Source organism: Suillus subaureus (genome assembly GCF_016647635.1).
Source record: "Suillus subaureus strain MN1 chromosome Unknown BJ212scaffold_26, whole genome shotgun sequence".
Classification (NCBI taxonomy): Eukaryota; Fungi; Basidiomycota; class Agaricomycetes; order Boletales; family Suillaceae; genus Suillus; species Suillus subaureus.
The window spans coordinates 474,281-493,048 of NW_024538582.1; the positions used below are offsets into that span (position 1 = coordinate 474,281).

The 18,768-nt window shown below is 48.4% G+C and overlaps 8 protein-coding genes across 8 annotated transcripts; 4 read left to right on the top strand and 4 right to left on the bottom strand.

The window, feature by feature from the left end:
* Window positions 1–1,735: 1,735 nt before the first annotated feature.
* Window positions 1,736–2,969, bottom strand: BJ212DRAFT_1519260 (uncharacterized protein; the record flags this gene model as incomplete). Its single annotated transcript, XM_041341697.1, has 3 exons — window positions 2,712–2,969; window positions 2,479–2,650; window positions 1,736–2,425 (listed from the first exon to the last, which is right to left on the bottom strand). Exons 1-3 carry the CDS (start codon window positions 2,744–2,746, stop codon window positions 1,736–1,738), a joined length of 897 nt encoding a protein of 298 aa, XP_041190718.1. The 5' UTR covers window positions 2,747–2,969.
* A 157-nt stretch (window positions 2,970–3,126) lies between these two features.
* BJ212DRAFT_1483183 (putative enoyl-CoA hydratase precursor, mitochondrial) lies at window positions 3,127–4,209 on the top strand (the record flags this gene model as incomplete). Its single annotated transcript, XM_041340575.1, has 4 exons — window positions 3,127–3,400; window positions 3,455–3,633; window positions 3,693–4,098; window positions 4,160–4,209. 4 exons carry the CDS (start codon window positions 3,127–3,129, stop codon window positions 4,207–4,209), a joined length of 909 nt encoding a protein of 302 aa, XP_041190719.1.
* A 1,257-nt stretch (window positions 4,210–5,466) lies between these two features.
* On the bottom strand, window positions 5,467–6,450 carry BJ212DRAFT_1434007 (uncharacterized protein). The gene is made up of 2 exons (XM_041337714.1): window positions 5,689–6,450; window positions 5,467–5,635 (listed from the first exon to the last, which is right to left on the bottom strand). Exons 1-2 carry the CDS (start codon window positions 5,972–5,974, stop codon window positions 5,556–5,558), a joined length of 366 nt encoding a protein of 121 aa, XP_041190720.1. The 5' UTR covers window positions 5,975–6,450; the 3' UTR covers window positions 5,467–5,555.
* A 69-nt stretch (window positions 6,451–6,519) lies between these two features.
* BJ212DRAFT_1370649 (uncharacterized protein) lies at window positions 6,520–7,726 on the bottom strand (the record flags this gene model as incomplete). Its single annotated transcript, XM_041336267.1, has 6 exons — window positions 6,520–6,740; window positions 6,810–6,996; window positions 7,052–7,282; window positions 7,336–7,404; window positions 7,457–7,509; window positions 7,564–7,726. Coding segments are annotated over 5 exons (681 nt in total), but the record flags the coding sequence as incomplete, so codon positions are not given.
* A 3,782-nt stretch (window positions 7,727–11,508) lies between these two features.
* BJ212DRAFT_1276470 (GMC oxidoreductase-domain-containing protein) lies at window positions 11,509–14,108 on the top strand (the record flags this gene model as incomplete). Its single annotated transcript, XM_041331283.1, has 16 exons — window positions 11,509–11,554; window positions 11,620–11,871; window positions 11,918–12,009; window positions 12,066–12,245; window positions 12,299–12,309; window positions 12,362–12,481; window positions 12,542–12,768; window positions 12,819–12,905; window positions 12,957–13,005; window positions 13,053–13,195; window positions 13,240–13,304; window positions 13,354–13,442; window positions 13,498–13,721; window positions 13,778–13,797; window positions 13,849–13,971; window positions 14,022–14,108. The coding sequence occupies 16 exons, from the start codon at window positions 11,509–11,511 to the stop codon at window positions 14,106–14,108; spliced, it is 1,815 nt and encodes a 604-aa protein (XP_041190722.1).
* A 902-nt stretch (window positions 14,109–15,010) lies between these two features.
* Window positions 15,011–15,460, top strand: BJ212DRAFT_1483186 (uncharacterized protein; the record flags this gene model as incomplete). The annotated part of the gene is made up of 1 exon (XM_041340576.1): window positions 15,011–15,460. The coding sequence occupies one exon, from the start codon at window positions 15,011–15,013 to the stop codon at window positions 15,458–15,460; it is 450 nt and encodes a 149-aa protein (XP_041190723.1).
* A 498-nt stretch (window positions 15,461–15,958) lies between these two features.
* Window positions 15,959–17,337, bottom strand: BJ212DRAFT_1578759 (uncharacterized protein; the record flags this gene model as incomplete). The annotated part of the gene is made up of 7 exons (XM_041342226.1): window positions 15,959–16,286; window positions 16,345–16,575; window positions 16,626–16,694; window positions 16,741–16,793; window positions 16,882–17,011; window positions 17,069–17,209; window positions 17,269–17,337. 7 exons carry the CDS (start codon window positions 17,335–17,337, stop codon window positions 16,116–16,118), a joined length of 864 nt encoding a protein of 287 aa, XP_041190724.1. The 3' UTR covers window positions 15,959–16,115.
* An 85-nt stretch (window positions 17,338–17,422) lies between these two features.
* Window positions 17,423–17,922, top strand: BJ212DRAFT_458489 (uncharacterized protein). The gene is made up of 3 exons (XM_041343257.1): window positions 17,423–17,475; window positions 17,533–17,845; window positions 17,895–17,922. Exon 2 carries the CDS (start codon window positions 17,606–17,608, stop codon window positions 17,831–17,833), a length of 228 nt encoding a protein of 75 aa, XP_041190725.1. The 5' UTR covers window positions 17,423–17,475; window positions 17,533–17,605; the 3' UTR covers window positions 17,834–17,845; window positions 17,895–17,922.
* Window positions 17,923–18,768: the final 846 nt, after the last annotated feature.

Here is an 18,768-nt window from a genome sequence, read left to right on the forward strand (position 1 = left end):
ACAAGGGCAAAGAGGAGTTTCAAGTAGCATCCATCACGCCCTTCATCGAACACGACACCATGACTACCTTCCACACTAGCATCTTCACTAGGGGAGATAGCAGTGAGGATGGCGGGGGAAAGCGCAAGTAGTTTCTCCCGTAAATTAGCATAGCCATCTGTATTTTCTATGGCGGCCAGCAGTGTTCTTCGCGTTTCGTATGTAGCTCGCAAAGCAGCATAACGCAACCGGACAGGCTGCTCCGGTCCCATAGACCACAAGAGGATTTCCAGATAAGCTGCTTCTTTCGCTTGACCTCCAAGATTCTTCATAGCACTGAGTGCCAGGAGTGCGTCCGCAAGAGTATCCTCCACTTCATAACCCTCGAGCTCGCGCAGTTCGCAAACATAATCAATGAGCCACTCAAAGTCATGAGAAGAACGAGTGTCGTGCGCCCAGGTAAACTCCCCATACCAATATAGGAAGGAGTCGTCTGGCTGGTAGACGTTTCCGAGAGGGCCTTGAGGGATACAGATGGCTGTGTGCAGCGCAGCTCCTGCTTCGAACAAGCGTCTCTGCATATCTTCTGAGTCCTCAGTCCTGTTGTCAGATATCGCTGAGCATTCGAGGAAGATTTCCTTGCAGCAAGCAAGGCCCGCTCGGAAAAACGAGCCGTCAAAGGGAACCGCGCCAGTCAGCTCAATGATGCGAAGGGCATGGGGGAGACATTTCTTGGCTCTGGAAGCGTAGTGTTGTGGATGTGCTCCGTCAACGCAGCCTTGCAGACAAGCGAGGAGTTTAGTGACAAGAACATCGATAGCAGCACTTTAGTCGCGGTCAGATAGGCGATCTGACAGAACCAAAACAATTGTCATACCTTTTGTCCACCTTTACGAGCACCGTTTTGTCGACATTTAGCCCGAGTAAGATGCCAGCAAGAAGTGTACAATTAGCGAGCACCTGAGCTGATGGGGCTTTGTTCGGTATTTTGGCCTCAAGGAGCATCGAGATGATGCTCAATGCTAAATCCTCCATCTGCGCGAGCTCGTCGATGTCGTTATGAAGGAGGAAAACATATGGAAGGACTTGGGAGAGCCACAACAATGTAGCATCAGACGCTGAAGAGAATGTTGGTGTATCACGGAAGAAACGATAGGTATAATCAGCTATCCACTTCTGCCCAAGATTGATCTTCAATGCATAATCAGCATCCAGGGATTCCCGGCTGAGGAGGTGCCAGAAGTGAAGATATCTAGGCTGAGAAGGGCATTGCGCAGCTGAATAATATTCCCCGTCCAGCCTAAGGTATTCCCTTCCACTGAGATGGACGAGGGCTGTTGCGCAAGCTAAAGCCCGTTCTTTCGCTGGCGTTAACAGCCGATCTTTGGTATCGAAACAGCTTCCAAGCCCGCGATGCAGGAGAGAAATTATGCCGGAAACATCAAAATCAAATGGCCATTCAACTTCGGGGACCAGCTGGCAAGCTGCAATGAATACGTTGGGATCTGTAGACGCTTCGAGTAGCCATTTCACGGAAGGAGCATCCGAAGATGCAACAGAGGCAGCTGGAAATTCGTACGACAGAGAAATTACGGGAAGATATGATTCCGTTGCTTTAGAAGGAAGTTTTCCAAACTCGAGATCGCGGATCACGGGATTGCGGGACTGCGCAGATAAATAGGACCGGAGAGTTCGGATAGCACGCAAACAGGAGCTGGTAACCGTCCGATGGAGGGCAGACAGCATGCTTCTAGCACTAGCGAGTCCTGTAAGAAGCGACTTTCCGAGCGTCACGCCTAACCCAATGTATCGCGGAGCATATCGCAAATGGCATAGATCGTAGAACTGTACTACGCGAATTCCTATGAGTTGCCAAGTAAGCCTGATGACGACAGACACAGGCGTTTGAAAGGGACAATCCGAGGACATGAGGGACTGCGAAGACGGTGAATCCATAAAGCGTAACGCCAAGTAATGTGATACAGATAATGACACGTGCGATGGTCTGTTGCTGAGACCACATGTTGATGGCGAGGGAGGTACCGAAAAGGAACAACGAAAGTTGCAACAACGCCGGGAATGACTGAACCACAGCATCAAAGTACCACGTCCTTAGTGCTTCCATCTTCTGTTGCCGTCTCCTTCCACGTTCCTCCATTGAGCCATGACCGTATCTGTTGGACTTGTAATAGCCTAACCACTGTTTGCCCAGGATGGCACCAAAGGCAGCAAAGAGGCTAAGTAAAAGACTGGCGTAGGCTAGGCTTTGAGCCCAAACATCACTAGACGAGTATCCTGCTGGTTGCGGAAGCGTAATACTCTGGGGTGCTGAAGTACCATTTGCCGCGAGTAATATGAGTTGGGTCAGCAGTGCGTTGGTGGTGTCTTCTGCATTAGGTTGTGACGCAATTATGAAGGAGGTGGTGACAGCTGAAAAGAGACCCGCCTGCGAGATTGCATTGGGATTGTTCACAAATTGTCCTGAGGAAGGAAACGCACGAAAGTAGGGATGATATCGATATCACCATTGTACCGCTCCAGGAACTCGCTGTCGACTTCCCCTGCTACCACCTCATATGTTTCCCAGAACTGTGATCGGACGTCTTTGTCCGCTTTCTCTAGTTCTGAGCGCTTAAGGACGTCAAGAATTTCGTTCTGCTTTTGGAGAAGACTGTATTGGGAAACATTCAGTGTGCAACGGCAGATATTCAATGGTCAACTGAGCTACTCACGAGTCAAGGACGTCCGATTGTTTATCGCGTTCCATGACACCAGACGAGGTGCTCGTTCGGAGACAACCCCGATTGACATCGCCAAGGCATCATCAAGTCTAAAATTTCCACAGTAATCAGGAACCACATGTGAGCACTGATTCAGCAGGAAGATAAGTATAAGTTGTAACTGTCACTGGGATCACTCATGATCATATTAGTATAAGAGTGCGTCGACGGCGTCAATTGCTGTGGCTTGATGCATTGATGGAGAAGGAATGTTGGCCTTGATTACTTGCAGCTACTCATCTTAGATTCGATTCCCAGTGAAGTACGTACTATCATGTGAACGCGGCGCGGAACCCGGCCCGTCTAACGCCATATTCGGAGGCTCGGAGCTTCCCCACAGCGGCGGCGTTGTTTCCTCTGATCCACAATGTCGTTCGTCACATTCTCCCGCTCAACATTCCACCATGTAAGCAGCAGCGCACGTTTTTTCTCCACCAGCTTGCGTGCCCAGCGCGAATACGCAAATGTCCTTGTCTCACGGCCCAGCCCAGGCGTGGCACTCATCACTCTGAACAGACCAAAGGCACTCAATGCACTCAATGCTGTGCACTTTCAAGATATATCTGAAGCGATGAAGGAGGCCGATGAGGATGTCAGTGTAGGTGCTATAATTCTGACTGGGTCAGAACGCGCGTTTGCGGGTGTGTTTCTCAGTCAATCGGATCATGAACTCGACTAGATTTGTTTGTGCACAGCTGGTGCGGACATCAAGGAAATGAAGGACAAGTCTTGTGAGTATCTCTCCTTAGTCATTGAATACTTTCGGATAAAGTTTCCCGAAGTCGCAGAAGCCTACACTACCAACTTCCTCGCTGATTGGGAAGTTATCACCCAACTTAAAAAGCCAGTTATTGCAGCCGTCAGTGGTTACGCCGTATGTCCTTTAGACTCATTTGTCAGTTATTACGTTTTCATTCAAGTTCTTTCCTTCAGCTTGGCGGTGGCTTGGAGCTTGCATTGCAGGCTGATATTCTTCTCGCAGCGCCTTCGGCACAACTTGGACAGCCAGAAGTCAATCTCGGAGTCATCCCTGGCGGCGGGGGGACCCAACGTCTTGCCCGTCTCGTCGGTAAATCGCGTGCCATGGAACTCGTCCTCACCGGACGTATAATTGGTGCGGACGAGGCAGAACGCTGGGGCATTGTACGAGTTGTACGAGAAGGCAGTGTCGTTGATGAGGCCGTAAAGGTGGCAAGCGATATTGCAAGCAAGGGACGTATCGCAGTGGGTGCAGGAAAGGAGGCTGTGAATGCAGCATTTGAAATGAGCCTCGCTGAGGGGCTGAGATTTGAGAGGCGGTTATTCCATGCCTTATTTTCAACCAAGGATCAGAAGGAAGGTGGGTATATTTTCTGTGTTTTCTGACTAGGTTTCGCACTGATACCTTTTAATCTTGCCAGGCATGGCTGCTTTTTCTGAGAAACGCAGGGCAGAGTGGACGCACTCGTAAGGGCGTTCTATATATTATGAAGGAACCCCGCTCGTCAACACCCCCGTGTTATCATGTATTGACTCGCTTTGATTCCATCATCTAGGTCTGAGTTTTCGACATCAGAACCTAAGTTTACACCACTAGACTATTACAAACGAGGTTAGGCAATGATATTCTGATTGTTGATCGGCCTTCAGCCATCTATCTCAGCAGTTTATTTCTAGCCGCGCTAGCAATATGACGAATGTGGCAGAGTCTAAAGCAAGCCCGCGCGACAAGGCAGTGGTCGTCTAATTTTGCAACGGCGGACTCAGATGACTACAGTATCTCCACTATCCTGATGTCCATCATTATGTGAACAGAAGCCACCCCTTTCGCTGCTGTTCTATCAAGACGTACCAAGGCGAACAATCAATCGTAACAAGTGAACGAGTGAGACTACCCAACCTGCTCCGAGTCATTCTAATGTCCTTTTATTGAAGAATTCCAGCTCTTCATTAGAAATCGAATATTGCATTAGAGTGGGGCCTCGATATACCTGTCTGCGTCAGTAGAACCACCATTGCTTTTCTATACATTTCGCACTTGATTTAGGCTTCGTCTCAAACTTCTTCGACAATCGGCACTTTTCCTTTTCCATTCGCTTCTAATATTCATCTAGCCAGATACTGAAGTGGGCGAGCTCAAGGGGGTTTAGTTAAACCCTAACTATACTAACTAAAATATCTGGTGGTTCTGTCCTCACGGATGTTATCGCGGAGTCGGGCTATGGCACCAGTTGAGACCTGAAAGGTGACGAATACACCCAATCCAGGATTGTTGCAGGCTAATCTTCAATTGCACTGCTGAGAATAATATCTTGCAGTTCGCTTGTCCAGAGGGGTCTGATTGTTGTTGGACCAAGGTCGATCTCACGTAAAGCAGAGCACATCGTCTCGTTTGTCGTGCCACCTTGAAGTCCTTCGAGGCGTTATTGGGTTCTTCAGATGAGGGCAGAATTTTAGACTCTTCCGCGTTCTTCATTTGCTCGACGTCGTCCGCGCGTGAGACGATAGTGTCAAGACTTGTTGAGGATGGGCTATTACTGATTAAGAACAGCTCAACATCGATTGGTTGACGAGTAACCAAAACCCAGCTGTCGTTACCTGCAAATACCCAGGTTGGGGAGAAGGCCTCCTCCGGAAGCAACAGAATATAAACAGAATCTACTCTACTCTGCACGCACAACCGCATCTCAACATTTAACATCCGTCATTGCGTGTTCTGATGAAGTGTCACGCAGTCAGCTTCTCGGCATGTCGTTCGCTCAGACAACCCCGATCTCAGACTGGATGCTGGGTATAAAATAGAACATGAAATTCACTCTACGTACTCGGTATCACAAGTTGTATCTGAAATCTCCGCAATGTAACATTTGCTGTAATACGATCATCATTATCAAGGTCTGCACGTGTCGATTTTAGTAAGTGCGAGGGAAAAGGCTTTGAAGAGACTTATTCCTCTTGGCACTTTTGCCAGTGCTCAGGCGTCCATGTGCCATGCAGCTCAAATCAAGCTCTGGGCCTCCTCTAGTCACCACTAATACAGTCCCAGGACTATAAAACGGGTGCCGAGAAGCGGATGGTACCCAGAACAAGAGCCGACGGTTGAGTCCCACCATCCAACCACTGTCACTTTCCAGGAGAAAGGGAGTCGAACTGCGGTCATCGTGGGGCGCCTCCTCTGTTAACTCAGCAGTGTCACAATGCATAGGCAGAGTTGGATGAGAGGCGAATGGAGTCATTGTTTCAAGTGTTGCTTGTCATGGCAGTGGTGGCATCGATGGGATGCGTGATGCGATGTTTAAATGAGGATGCTGAATGGTCTAGCACTGTTACAATGGCTACTTTGTCACTGCATCCCGCAGTCAAACAGTGTTATCCGATGATCCCGGGCCAGCCACAATGCGAGTGTCATCCAACGAGAACAACGCTGAGGGAACCCGACCAGCGTGTCCCTGCAAGGCTCACTATAGAACTGGCTGCCCCGTCGTTGCATCCCGCAGCCTGACGGCAATGTCGGAAGAACCAGTCACGATGCAAGTGCCATCCGGCAAGAACGAGACGGAGAGAACATAATCAGCATGCCCACGCAAGGGTTGACCGAAGGACTGTCCAATCACTGCATCCCACAGCCGGCCAGTATTATCGGGCGAACCGGTCACGATGCGAGTGCCATCCGGTAAGAACGAGACTAAGCTAACCCAACTGCTAGTGTGCCCTCCGCAAGGGCCCACCAGCTAGCTGCCCTGTCACTGTTGTCGAAAGAACCAGTCACAATGCGAGTGTCATCTGACGAGAACAAAACTGAGTTCACTAAATCAGCGTGCCTCATGAGAGCACGGTTTGAGCAGCTGGCGGCCAGTTCATATCACGTCCAGATGCCACACGAGAAGTATTCAGAAACCGTTCAGAAACTGTTCTAGATCATGCAGAGTTGGTAGGCGAGGATGGCAGTGCTGATACATAAAGATCTGGGGTGCTGTGTCAGTAACCTATGCGCAAGTCAAGCTTTACAGATGGAGGATGCGAGGTTCACAATTAGTTATAGAGGAAAGATCAACAATAGAAGTGAAATACCCAGGGACATGCACCAACTTCTCTAACAGCAGCAACACGACTGACCGCCTCCATGTTCCCCAGCGTCTACCTGGGCTGCCACTGGTTGCAGTTTTTGTTTTGTATCGGGGTCCGGTTGAGTAGTATCGAGATATTCATCAGGTACGATGTCCGGGTCAGTACCAGGAGCACCTGCAGCAGCATTACGCTGTGGATCTACGCATCAGACACCAACGACAGTGATAAAAATCGACCCAACGCACCTCTTTAGCCTTTGCGAACGGAACATCGGCAATGTACGGCGTTGCATGGTGGGGTGGCCAAGTGAATAGGTGTCGTAGGTGAGTTTTGAAGGTGGTGGCAGCGGCGACTAGTGGTGAGGTGGTGGGTGGGGCAGGTGGAGGAGCTGAACGAGGGGTTCCCGTCATAGCGAGCCTGACTCTTTTGAGGCGCCCAGGGCGCTGTTGAGGTCTTGGTCGGGAAATTTGAGAATACTGTAATGAATGATGTGAGAGAGAAAAGAAGAAGGATACACAGTTGCACGCACTTCATGCATTCCCCGGAAGAAATTGGGTTCTGCATCGTAGCCATCTTGCTCTTGCCCGGGGATTTCGGCCTACGTAACGGTCACGGTAAGTAGCGAAAGTGTTGAGGAAGAGAGTGCATACACCAATAATACGGTCATCTTGCTCAGCGAGTATACTACATTGCTCCTTGAACTCTGAGTGACATGGGGTGAGTATGATAGCCACGGGTGACATGACTGAAGACTTGCCATTGGACCAATCAAGGCAGCTGGCCTTCGTAGTTTCGTCGATAGTATCCATCATGTATTTGTGTGCTTCGAGGGCTTCATCACGTTTACCTGCCGAAAGGAAAGCTTGGCACCGTTTCTGGTGTGTAGTTAGCAACACAGACAGGAGATCCCAGCCGAAGAGCTGGACAAAGCACTAAGTTATGAAAAGCATTATGTATGCATCATGTTGACACACCACGCTCAAGTCCTCATATGTTTCATGAATGAATTTCGATGAGAAAGCGCTGGAGTTGACAGCGGTAGTGAAGTGGTCAGCGGCTTCGTCATAACGCGCATCACCCAAGGCATTGATTCCGAGCTGAACACGTAGATATGCCTAATGTGTGAGCGACAAAGATCAGGTTTTATACCGAGCGTGGCCGTATTATACTTACTTCCACGACGCGACGCGCGAAAGGATCGGCATTCGGACAGGCGGCAGCGAGTTCTTTGATAAGCAGCATTGCTTCCTCATGTTGATCTGCGTTGAAGAGTGTGATGGCCTAAAATACGGAATGAAGCAGATAGCATGTGAGAGGAATCTGATCTACCTTGATCAAGAGAAGAAAATGGTTAGTGTTCGAATCTTGATCCGTGAACATGAATGCGACGTCAAATGCTGTTCTTGCCTCCCGGACGTGGCCTTTTCCGCAGAGGGCGATGCCTTTGGAGATGTAACCTGTCAATGAGGGCCGAATGCTGATGGACTGTTACAGATGAAAGTTAGCCTTTTCGTAAGGAGGCCAGGATAGGTCAGCATAACTCACCTTGATTGCATCCTCAAGTGCGTGGTTCCAGGCATGTTTTCGGGTCATGACGAATGAGCGATGTGCATATGAAGTATAGTCGTTAGCGTCTGTGTGGATCTCTTGCGTGAGTAACCCTTCAGCGGTAGACAGGTCTCCAATTACAGATGCACCGCGGGCTGTCGTGATGGCCAAGATCTGCACGACGGGTGCTCGAATTATGTTATGAGAGTCAAGGATGGAAACTTGCCTTCGAATTAGCGTTGCTGGGTATTTCCCACTCTGAGATCTTATGATCTTCACCTCCGCTGAGGATGTGCTTGCCGTCCACAGAGAATGTGATACATGTCTGGGTAGATGAGTGCTGAAAGATGGCGATAGTTCGTCGGTCTGAAAGCCGCCAGAGACGGACATGGTTGTCTTCAGATACGGAAGCGGCGAGGGTGCCAGCGGGATGAATGGCAATAGCGTTGATACTGCCAGTATGGCCTTCGTAGGGATGGCCAACTTGCTGCCAAGTTAATGAATCCCACACTCGTATGGTAGAATCGGATGGATGGCCTGCTGAAAGAAGGCGTGTGCCGTCGGGCGTCCACGCGAGTGAGAAGGTGGGTGATGCGTGACCCTTGAAAGATGCGACGCGTTCCCTTGTGGCGGGATTATAAATTTCAATATTGTCTTGTGTTGCGACGGCAAGAAGTTCACCAGAAGGCGAATATCGAACGCAGTCGACATTACCGCACTTGATTGGTTCTCCTTGCATCTGCCACGTTTTGGTACACCAAAACTTCACCATTTTGTCCCATGAACCAGTGGCCAGCACCATACCATCCGGGAAAAAATCCAGCGAGGTGATTTCATCGGAGTGAGCATTGATGGGTTGGATGAGGGATTCTCCAGTTTCACCGTGCCAGGCGATGAGCTCTCCTTTTTCATCACCGCTTGCTATCATTTGACCATCTCGCGATTTCGCCAGTGCCCGCACCCAATTGCGATGCCCCTCCATCTTCCTCAACACAACACCTGTCTCTAAGTCCCAAAGACAAAGTGTCTTATCGTTCGAGGCTGTAATTATTCGTCGCTTATCGGGGAAAGCTACGACTGCATTTACGCCTTGCTCATGATCTTCAAAAACTCGAAGGGGTGTGGTGCTTGGAATGGGCTGTGACATCTTACTAGAGGTTGATGGTGTTGGGCACGGCGAGGGATTGCGTGCGTCTTTCTCTTAGTTACAGAGGTGCGTGTATTGTGCGCTTTTATGCTGCTTCACCACGCTCGCCTACCTTGTTTCTATAGACGCCCAAGATACGAGGTAGTTTGCCATCACCGTTCCAGCAAGCATGCTCCCTACGAGTCATAACTGCCTTCCTCGACAGTGTACTTTCCTGGCGCCCCTGTGTACATGCGTCCCATTCTCATCTCCATAGCTTCTAGAATGCATCCCCTCATATTCGATTGTGATAGCGCAGGTGCTCGAACACTATTCATCCTGGATGGCCATATGAATATAATTCACTATGTTTACCTGCTAAAAAGAAGACCCGGCACCGTTCCTGGTGCGGAGTGAGCAACAAAAACTCGAGATTCCAGCTGAAGACAAAGCACTAGGTCACGAAAAGCGTTATGCATGTGTCTAATGTGCGAGCGACAAAGATCAGGTCTGATACCAAGCGTAGCTACATGATACTTACTGCAACGACAAGACACCCGAGAAGATCGACGTTCAGACAAGTGGCAGTGAGTTCATTGATGAGCAACCTTGCTTCCTCGTATTGGTCTGCGTTAAAGAATGTGATGGCCTGAAATAGACGATGAAGCAGAGAACATGCGAGATGAATTTGACCTACCTTGGTCAAGAAAATAAAATAGTTGGTTTTTGAATCTTAGTTGGTGAACATAGATGCGACGTCGAATGCCATCCTTGCCTTGTCCACGGAGGGTGATACCTTTGGAGGTGTAGCCTGTCAACGAGGGCTGAGTGCTGATGGACTATGTCGCGGATGAAAGTTAGTCTTTTCGTAAGGGGGCCATGACGGAATTGGCATAGGAAGTATAAGGATTAGCATAGGTGTCGATCTCTTGCGAGTGTAACTCTTCAGCAGTAGACAGGTCCCCAGTTACACGTGTATAGCGAGTTGTCGTGATAGCCAGGATCTGCATGAAGCATGCTCGAACTGTGATGCATGAGTCAAGAATGGAAACTGGCCTTTGTATTTACATCCTTTAGCACTGCTCACCCTGAAATCTTGTTATCATTACCTGCACAGAGGACGCGCTTGCCGTCCACGATGGATGCGTCGATGAGTGCTGGAAGATGGCGATGGATCGTCGACCTGAGAATCACCATAGATGGACCTGATTGTCGTCAGATGTGGAAGTGACGAGGGTGCCGGAGGGATGAATAGCAATGGCGTCGATACGGCTTTCGCGGACCTGCTCACTCTTGTGCCTCGATAATTTCAACATTTGTGATGGCAAGAAGTTCCACCTGTGCGGCACCATTAACATTGTTGTAGCGAACATGTGATGTGATGTTTGCTACTAACTAGGTGTGCTGCGGTACTTCGGCGAGTTCGTCAGAATCACTTGGGTAGATAGAAAAGCCTGTTAGATAAGATATAATCTTATCTCACTTGTTGACGAACGGACTTGGTAGCCTAACGGTTGTTCATTCTTGCTTCTTGGTGTTATACAGTGATTCACTTCATCTCGTATTAATAGCGTGTGCGCATATGTCTTTCCTCAGCATTTGTTCCCACTCGATGAGGTATGTTTATTCTTGTACTTGTACCTAAACTTGTACTGACATAGACTAGACCTGTCAATTCAATGTTAGTATTTGTTCCCACTCGCTGAGACTTGACTCAGGTTCTCTTAGATTTCTGGCGACTAGTGGCAATTCCGCGATGACATTCGAGCGCTTGGATGTCGACAGTTGCTAATTTTGGCCTGTCACGATGATAAGCTGCCTGGTTGCTAACCTGCTGAATGTGGGTCACGCTCGACCTCCACCATCATACAGATGCGTTACAGTATTGCCGTCCATCGCAGTCTTGATCCTTCTTGATTGTGTGATTGCTGGCATGTCACAAGTTCCTGATGCGGCGTGATGTTGGTGTTTCATTTGGGTTATAAAATGAAGCAGTGAGCGGCAACCTGAAAGTAACCCTTCATGTCAATGTCTCATCCGATCCTGTCAGAATTCGATATCGTTTTTGCTGGAGGTGAGCAAATATCATCTTGCGGTAGTTTTCCCTCTTCACATATCATTCTGTAATAACCCGTATAGGTGGTACTGCAGCCTGTGTTGTCGCAGGTCGCTTAGCTGCCTATGATCCCTCGTTGAGGATCTTGATTCTGGAAGCGGGTCAACACACCCTCAGTAAACCTATTCACGTGCAACCCTACCAATTTCCCTTTAACCAAGCACCGACGAGCACCACTGTCACATTCAACATCGGAAATCCATCTCCTCGTCTCAACGGCCGTGCACCGATCGTTCCATGTGGTCGTTGCGTTGGTGGAAGCTCGTGTGTGAATTGTGCGTAGCATACTTGCAACGATGGATAGGACTTTGATAATCACAGTTATGGTATACACTCGTGCGCCTGCTTCGGACTATGATGATTGGGGAGCCAATGGTTGGGAATCTGAGAATTTGATTCCCCTCATGAAGAAGGTCTTGAATATGTTTTCAAGGTATCTGTTCGGATTGCTTATACGTTCAATTTATAGCTGGAGGCATATGAGGTGCAGCCCGGTCGTCCAACTCACGGCTATGATGGACCTATCAAGGTGTCCTCTGGTGGGTGTAAAATGGGTATCTCCGACGAGTTCATTCACGTTGGCACGACCTATCACAAGAGGCAGTATGCCGAAGACACTGATGATTTAGAAACATGCAATACATACAGTGTGAGTTATGATGTTCCTTCCCTAACTACCATCACTAACCGGACTTGTCTCAGCCATGGCAGAAGTGAGTTCCTGCTCATGTAGGCTATTGCGAACTTGTGACTCATGTATAAAAGGTACATTGACGGGACAACCGGAAGGCGTTCGGACGCAGCTCACCACTATATCTACAACCAAGCTCACAATCGAAACCTACAAGTCTGGGATGGGAAGCGCGTAAAGCGTATCATCTTCGAGTAAGTGGCCACCCGGGATCGCAACTGCAGCAAACAGTTGACGGTTTTTCCAAATGAAAGGGACAAGCGTGCTGTAGGTGTTGAGTTCACCAGCGACCCAGTGTCTTGCCTAGACGCGGATCAGTCGTTAAGTATTGTTAGAGCATCAAAGCTTGTCGTTGTCTCTGCTGGGACGTTTGGTTCTCCGATCATTCTGGAGAGGTCTGGGATCGGTGCTGAGGCGGTTCTCAAGCGGTGCGGTATCGAGCAATTGGTGAATTTGCCTGGCGTTGGTGAAAATTATCGAGGTGCACTTTTTTCATCTATTTATTCTATGAGCTTGACTTAAGACGGTCAGATCATGACACCGTCTTTGTTCCATACTTTGCTGCAGACGAGGCTGTTACCATGGATGCTCTTTGGCGTGGAGAGGGTATCCTACAGGGTAAGCATGTTCTCGCCATGATTCCAGCAAGTTAAACCCACCCAAATGTAGAAAGTCTTGCACAGTGGAACAGCAGCGGCAAGTCATTGATTGCACAGAAGTTGGTGCAACTCATCACTGTTGGTATCGTGCTGATCGGTATCTCAGTGGCATCAATTCAAAAATTAAGTGGCGTCCTGATGATGAGGAATTGAAAGCCATGGACCCAGTTTTTCAACCACGCTGGAAGGAGTTCTTCCAAGACCGCCCAGACAAGGCTGTTGCAATATTTGCCTGTTCTTGCGGGGTGCGTGCATATTGCTCGCCTTGGATGATATGGCAATCCTCATGACAGCCAGATATATTCCACCGTCGAATATCCTTCCTCCTCGCAACTACATGACTGCCGGCTATTATACAGTACTGCTCTCCGTCTACCCCATGGTTTTTTTCTGAGTCTCTTCAATAGCTTTACCCCGTGTCTGTCGGAAGTGTTCATATTAATGTGACAGAGAACGGTGAAGAAGGAATGGACTTCAACACAGGCTTCTTAGATGAGTGAGTGGACGCATTTCATTTTGAGGCACTTTGTCACACGTGTGACTCTGCACAGTCCATCCGATATTGTTCCTCTTGACTTCGCATACAAGAAGACGCGTGAAATCCTTCGACGCATGGCTTCCTACCGAGGTGAAGTCACTGCTGGTCATCCTGATTTCCCAGAGGGAAGCGCTGCAGCCTGCAAAGATGCTTCCGAGCCAGTGGACTTGAATGCGCCTGACATCGTCTACACTCCCGAAGATGACGAGGCGATCAGTCAATTTCACCGTGACATCGGTAAGTTTTGACTTTCTATCTCCAATGTCACGGTAAGATACTGAATCGAACATCAGTGCAAACGTCATACCACTCAGTGTGTGCCACTGAACCTTCATGATTTTATCTCTGATCCTTATATTTGTAGCTTGGGACTTGTGCCATGAAACCGGAGGCAGATCAAGGAGTCGTCGACGCTCGGCTAAATGTATACGGCGTGTCGAATCTGAAGGTCGCAGATATGTCCATCTCGCCGTTGAATGTTGGCACGGTGGGTACTGAACAGGGGATTGTTGATGTGTGTTCTAACGATATACACAGAACACGTATTCAACGGCACTTCTCATCGGAGAGCGGGCTGCGATGATCATTGCTGAAGACTTGGGTATCAATGTCATGGATGTTTAGGTGATTTTTCGTCTGTAACATCAATGTTTCCTATTTCTGTATCTCATGCTACTTGTCTATCTCCTATATGTTTTCGTGACACCTTCCTCGACTACATGTGGGTATTGAGCCGAGATCGTTCTATCACACGTTCTATCCAAGTCATTTTACACCACACAGTCATCCGTGTCTTCAGGAGCGAGTCATGGTACTTTCTTGTTTTTAAGTGGTTATATAAACTCAGAAAATCATCTAGCTAAGCAGCTGATTGCTTCTGATATCTTGCTTGTCAGGGATGGCGAAAGTTATGTTAGCCGCACATTTGCTCTCAGACATGCCTTTTCCTTCATGAGGTATGTTGCATATCTATTTGGTTCTTTCCTTCTAGAACTTTGTCGGAACTCTTAGATCTAACTCAGTGTTGCTGACAGATTCACGCATTGTACGACGCTGCTGAGCTACTCGCGTGCACTCTCCTTGACAACTACATTTGTGCTGGGAGACGATGAATGTTAGGATTAAATGATCGGCTCTTATTCTGGGTACCACCCGCCTCTCGAAAACCATTCTATAATTCTCGGACTCCATTAGTGATTGGGAGAGGATGTGTTGAGCTTGATTTGAGTCGCATCAGGAAAAGTGTACATTACTCAAGGGTGACTTAAACGTGGCTGCACGTCCAATACCAACGGATCAAGATTGAATAAGCAAAAAAACGTTAAGAACGGCTGTGCTTAAAAAAGTTAGATCCAAATTCTTGATTTTTGACTTAAGAGTTAATAGTGTTGCTCAAATCAACTTTTGAAACTCGCTTAGACGCCGCCTAAATGCTTTCAACTCTCGGCTAAAGTCTTGAAGCCACCTCGGCCGACGACCTAGATTCAAGGTCAGGCCGGCATCGTACGGCAGACTTTGAAACCACCATGCCTCCTGCTCGTCATCAACGTGCCTGTCGTTCTGCACGCCTCAAAGCTAGTACTCTATCGCACTTGGGGGCGATGGACGAAGAATCAAATAATCGAGCTAATTTCCCCTCAAACCCACCTCTAGAACAGTCTGGACCCCGGCTCACCATCCAGTGGCACAATGACCGTGCACTTACTGACACGCTGGTAAACTACCTGACCACTCACCCTGCCGATTGTAGGATTTTATTCTATTCTGATGGCAAGAAAGCCATGGCTGCTGCAGATGATGGTCCCTCAGGCTCAGATAAGGGGCAGATTATAGTGTCATCGCTAAGCTCGTCCGTCCTCCACCTTCTTCACCTACCCTCTGGAGAAGCCGACCCTTCGTTTGTTCCGATCCGGCTGGCTCGAGGCTCTTGGCGATCTTGCGCACTATCGCATGACCGTGGCTGCGATGGTTACTAATACCACGCCATCTTCACCCTTCACTTGGTTTTGCGTCTTCCTAGAGGCATGCAGATCTTGTCCCTGAGGGTTATCCTCCTCCCCCACCTTCCTCTAGTACTTACCTTGTTCTCTCCGGCACTCCATATGTACAGCTGATTTTATTCTTGTGGGGACTTCGTTTTTTTTTTCAATAATTCGATTAGCGCCGTCATTCGAAATGCTAAGCCTATCTACGACTCGTTGTGAACTACGTCCTGGTTGCCCCATACTCTCTAAAACATATGTACATAGCACACTTCGAAAACCCCAAGTCTTTGAATGTCCGATTTCGTGCCGAAGTGCGCCGAGCATGATTCAACTGTTCTTGAGCAAACTTTAGCCGGGAGTTTGAAGCGTTTAGCCGGCGTCTAAGCGAGTTTTCAAAAGTTTCAAAATTTGTTTTGAGTAACACTAATATCGACTAATATCTGAGTCTCACCGGTTTACTGATGATCATGATTCATTTGCTAACTGCAAATCAAGCTGTATATAGGGAGCACACGAGTTTGATCATTATAATTAGCTACGGACGATGACGCGAATTACCTATTGATAAAATAAGTGCTGTCCATAGACATGTTGCAATACGACAAATAGTAAAACTGAAGCATCCGAGGGACACTCACAAAACCCGCTAGCAGCAGACACACGACTTTCCGCCCCCATGTTCACCAGGGTCTATATGTACTGCTATTACTTGCTGTTGCTGTTGTATATTAGGGTCCGGTTGAGTAGTATCGACATCTTGATCTTCATAAGGTACGATGTTCGGGTCCTTGCCAGGAGCATCTGCAGCAGCATTACGCTGTAGATTACGCATCACACACCCGCAAGACATGGTAATAAAAATCAACCAGACGCACCTCTTTGCCCTTCGCGAAAGGAACTTCGACGACGGGCGGTATTGCATGGTGGGGTGGCCGAGTGAATAGGTGTCGTAGGTGAGTTTTCAAGGCAGCAGCAGCGGCGACTGGTGGCGCAATAGTAGGTGATACAGGTGGAGGAGCTGAATGAGGTGTTCTCGTTATAGCGAGCCTGAGTCTCTTGAGGCGCCTAGGGCGCTGTTGAGGTCGTGGCAGGAAATTTTGAGAATACTGTAATGAACGATGTCAAAGGGAAAATGAGAGTACACTGTTGCACGCACTTGATGCATTCCGTGGAAGAAATTGTGTTCTGCATCAAAGCCACTTTGCTCTTGTCCAGGGATCTCTGCCTGCATACAGGTCAGTAGCGAAAGAGTTGAAGAAGGAGGTACATACACCAAGAATACGGTCATCGTGCGCAGCAAGTGCACTACATTGCTCCTTGAACTCTGAGTGAAATGCGGGTGAGTATGATAGCCGCAGGCGACATGACTGAAGACTTGCCGTTGGACCAATCAAGGCAACTGGCCTTCCCACTTTCGTCAATGGCGTCCATCATGCATTTGTGTGCTTCGAGGGCTTCATCGTATTTACCTGCCGAAAGGAAAGCCTGACACCGTTTCTGGTGTGTAGTTAGCACCAAGGACTCGAGATCCCAGCCAAAGAGCTGGACAAGATACGAGTCAGTTATGAAAAGCGTTAGGTGTGCATCATGTTGACACACCACGGTCAAGTCCTCGTATATTTGATGAATGAACTTTGATGAAAGAGTGCTGGTGTTGACAGCAGTAGTAAAGTGATCAGCGGCTTCGTCGTGACGCGCGCAATCGAACGCATTGGTTCCGAGTTGAACGTGTAGATATGTCTAATGTGAGAGCGATAAAGATCAGTGTTAATGACCAAGTGTGGCCGCATAATGCTCACTTCCACGACACGACTCCCAAGAAGATCGGCATTCGGACAAGCGGCAACCAGCTCTTTGATGAGCAGCATTGATTCCTCAAGAGGCACGTGCCTCGTCACATGACACCCCGTATAAAAGGGTGAGACTTGGTTCAAAGTCGAAATCAAACATCATCACGGGTCCAAGGTGAGAGCATACAGTTGCGTCGGAAGTTCTCAGAACTGTGTGTATCCCCATCCTTTATGCATTGCAGTTATGGTGAAATACTGTGGATATCTCGTCAGCGATAGTTGGTTGCAGCAGCGAGCCCTTGATGTAGGTCATCCGCCCGCCAAGACGCTCGAAGACACAAATAATATGATTCTCCTCGGCTCGAGGGATGTCATGGCACGGACAGGCGTTCTCCCCTACACCAGCTTTCGTCGGGTGAAAACTCCTAAGGGGAAATATTTTTGGTGTATTGCATTCGCTTGTAACGATCCTTGGGAGCAGTTATCGACCCACGTACCGCCGGAAGAAAAATATAAGGCATTGAAGGAGGCGCTGGGGAGGGAAGGCCCGCCTCGCTGGTATCGGGCTATCTGAAACAAACCGTCTGTACCTTTCTACATCGCCAATGGGAGCAACTAATGTTTCTTTTTCCCAGGCAAGCCACAAATCCCGTCGAATTGCCACATATCGTCCAAGCTATTGAATCTCAGGACGTAGTGTTACTATAATTGTTTTCTTTCTGTTATACGTGTGTATTCATATATTGGTCGAAGAAAGAGCCAGTATGCCGCGGATCCTCTATTAGCTCCCCCCCTTTGGTCGGTGCCTACCATGTGTCGGTTATATCTTGTTGTATCGAGAAACTTGGTAAAGAGTGTTGTGAATTGACGAATTGAGGCCGTTTTCGACATGTGAGTGTATTCATTCTGTGCTGTCGCATCGAAAACTCGAAACCCTACCGCCTACATGCAGACTGAAGTTTGAGTAACACCACAAGCATTAGTTGCTGTCCCAAATTGTTCCTTCTGAGTTTGTGCCGAGTCGTGATTTGGGAGTCGCTTCCGCCGTGCACTGTACGGAGGCATATCTGCTTTTGGACGGTCGTATTTTCTTTTCAGCGCAGCTTCTCGCAAACTCTTGTTTTTCAACCATATGGTGGCTATCTCTAATTGATTAGTTACAACCTTCAGGAATCGGCTAATCGGTGAGTCAAGTGTGGAGTCAACTGTTGTAGCCGTCTCGTACTCAGATGGCACAATCAACGCGTGACGTCACGCGACTGCTGTGATCCAATTTGGCAGTTTCACGCTTTAGGACCCAAGTTACTAATTAATCGACGTTCTGTGCTTTAAATTTGACTTTCAACTCTTTCTCTCTGGGTAGATGAAGTGAGAAGCTTGTCTTCTTTAGGCGGTTGACCATCCTCATATTAATCGTGCAGTTGAGACCAAAGACTTGGGGACGACCTTCACTACTACACCAGAGTTTGTCTATTCGATTAAAATCTCTGGTCAGTCAATCTCAATCTT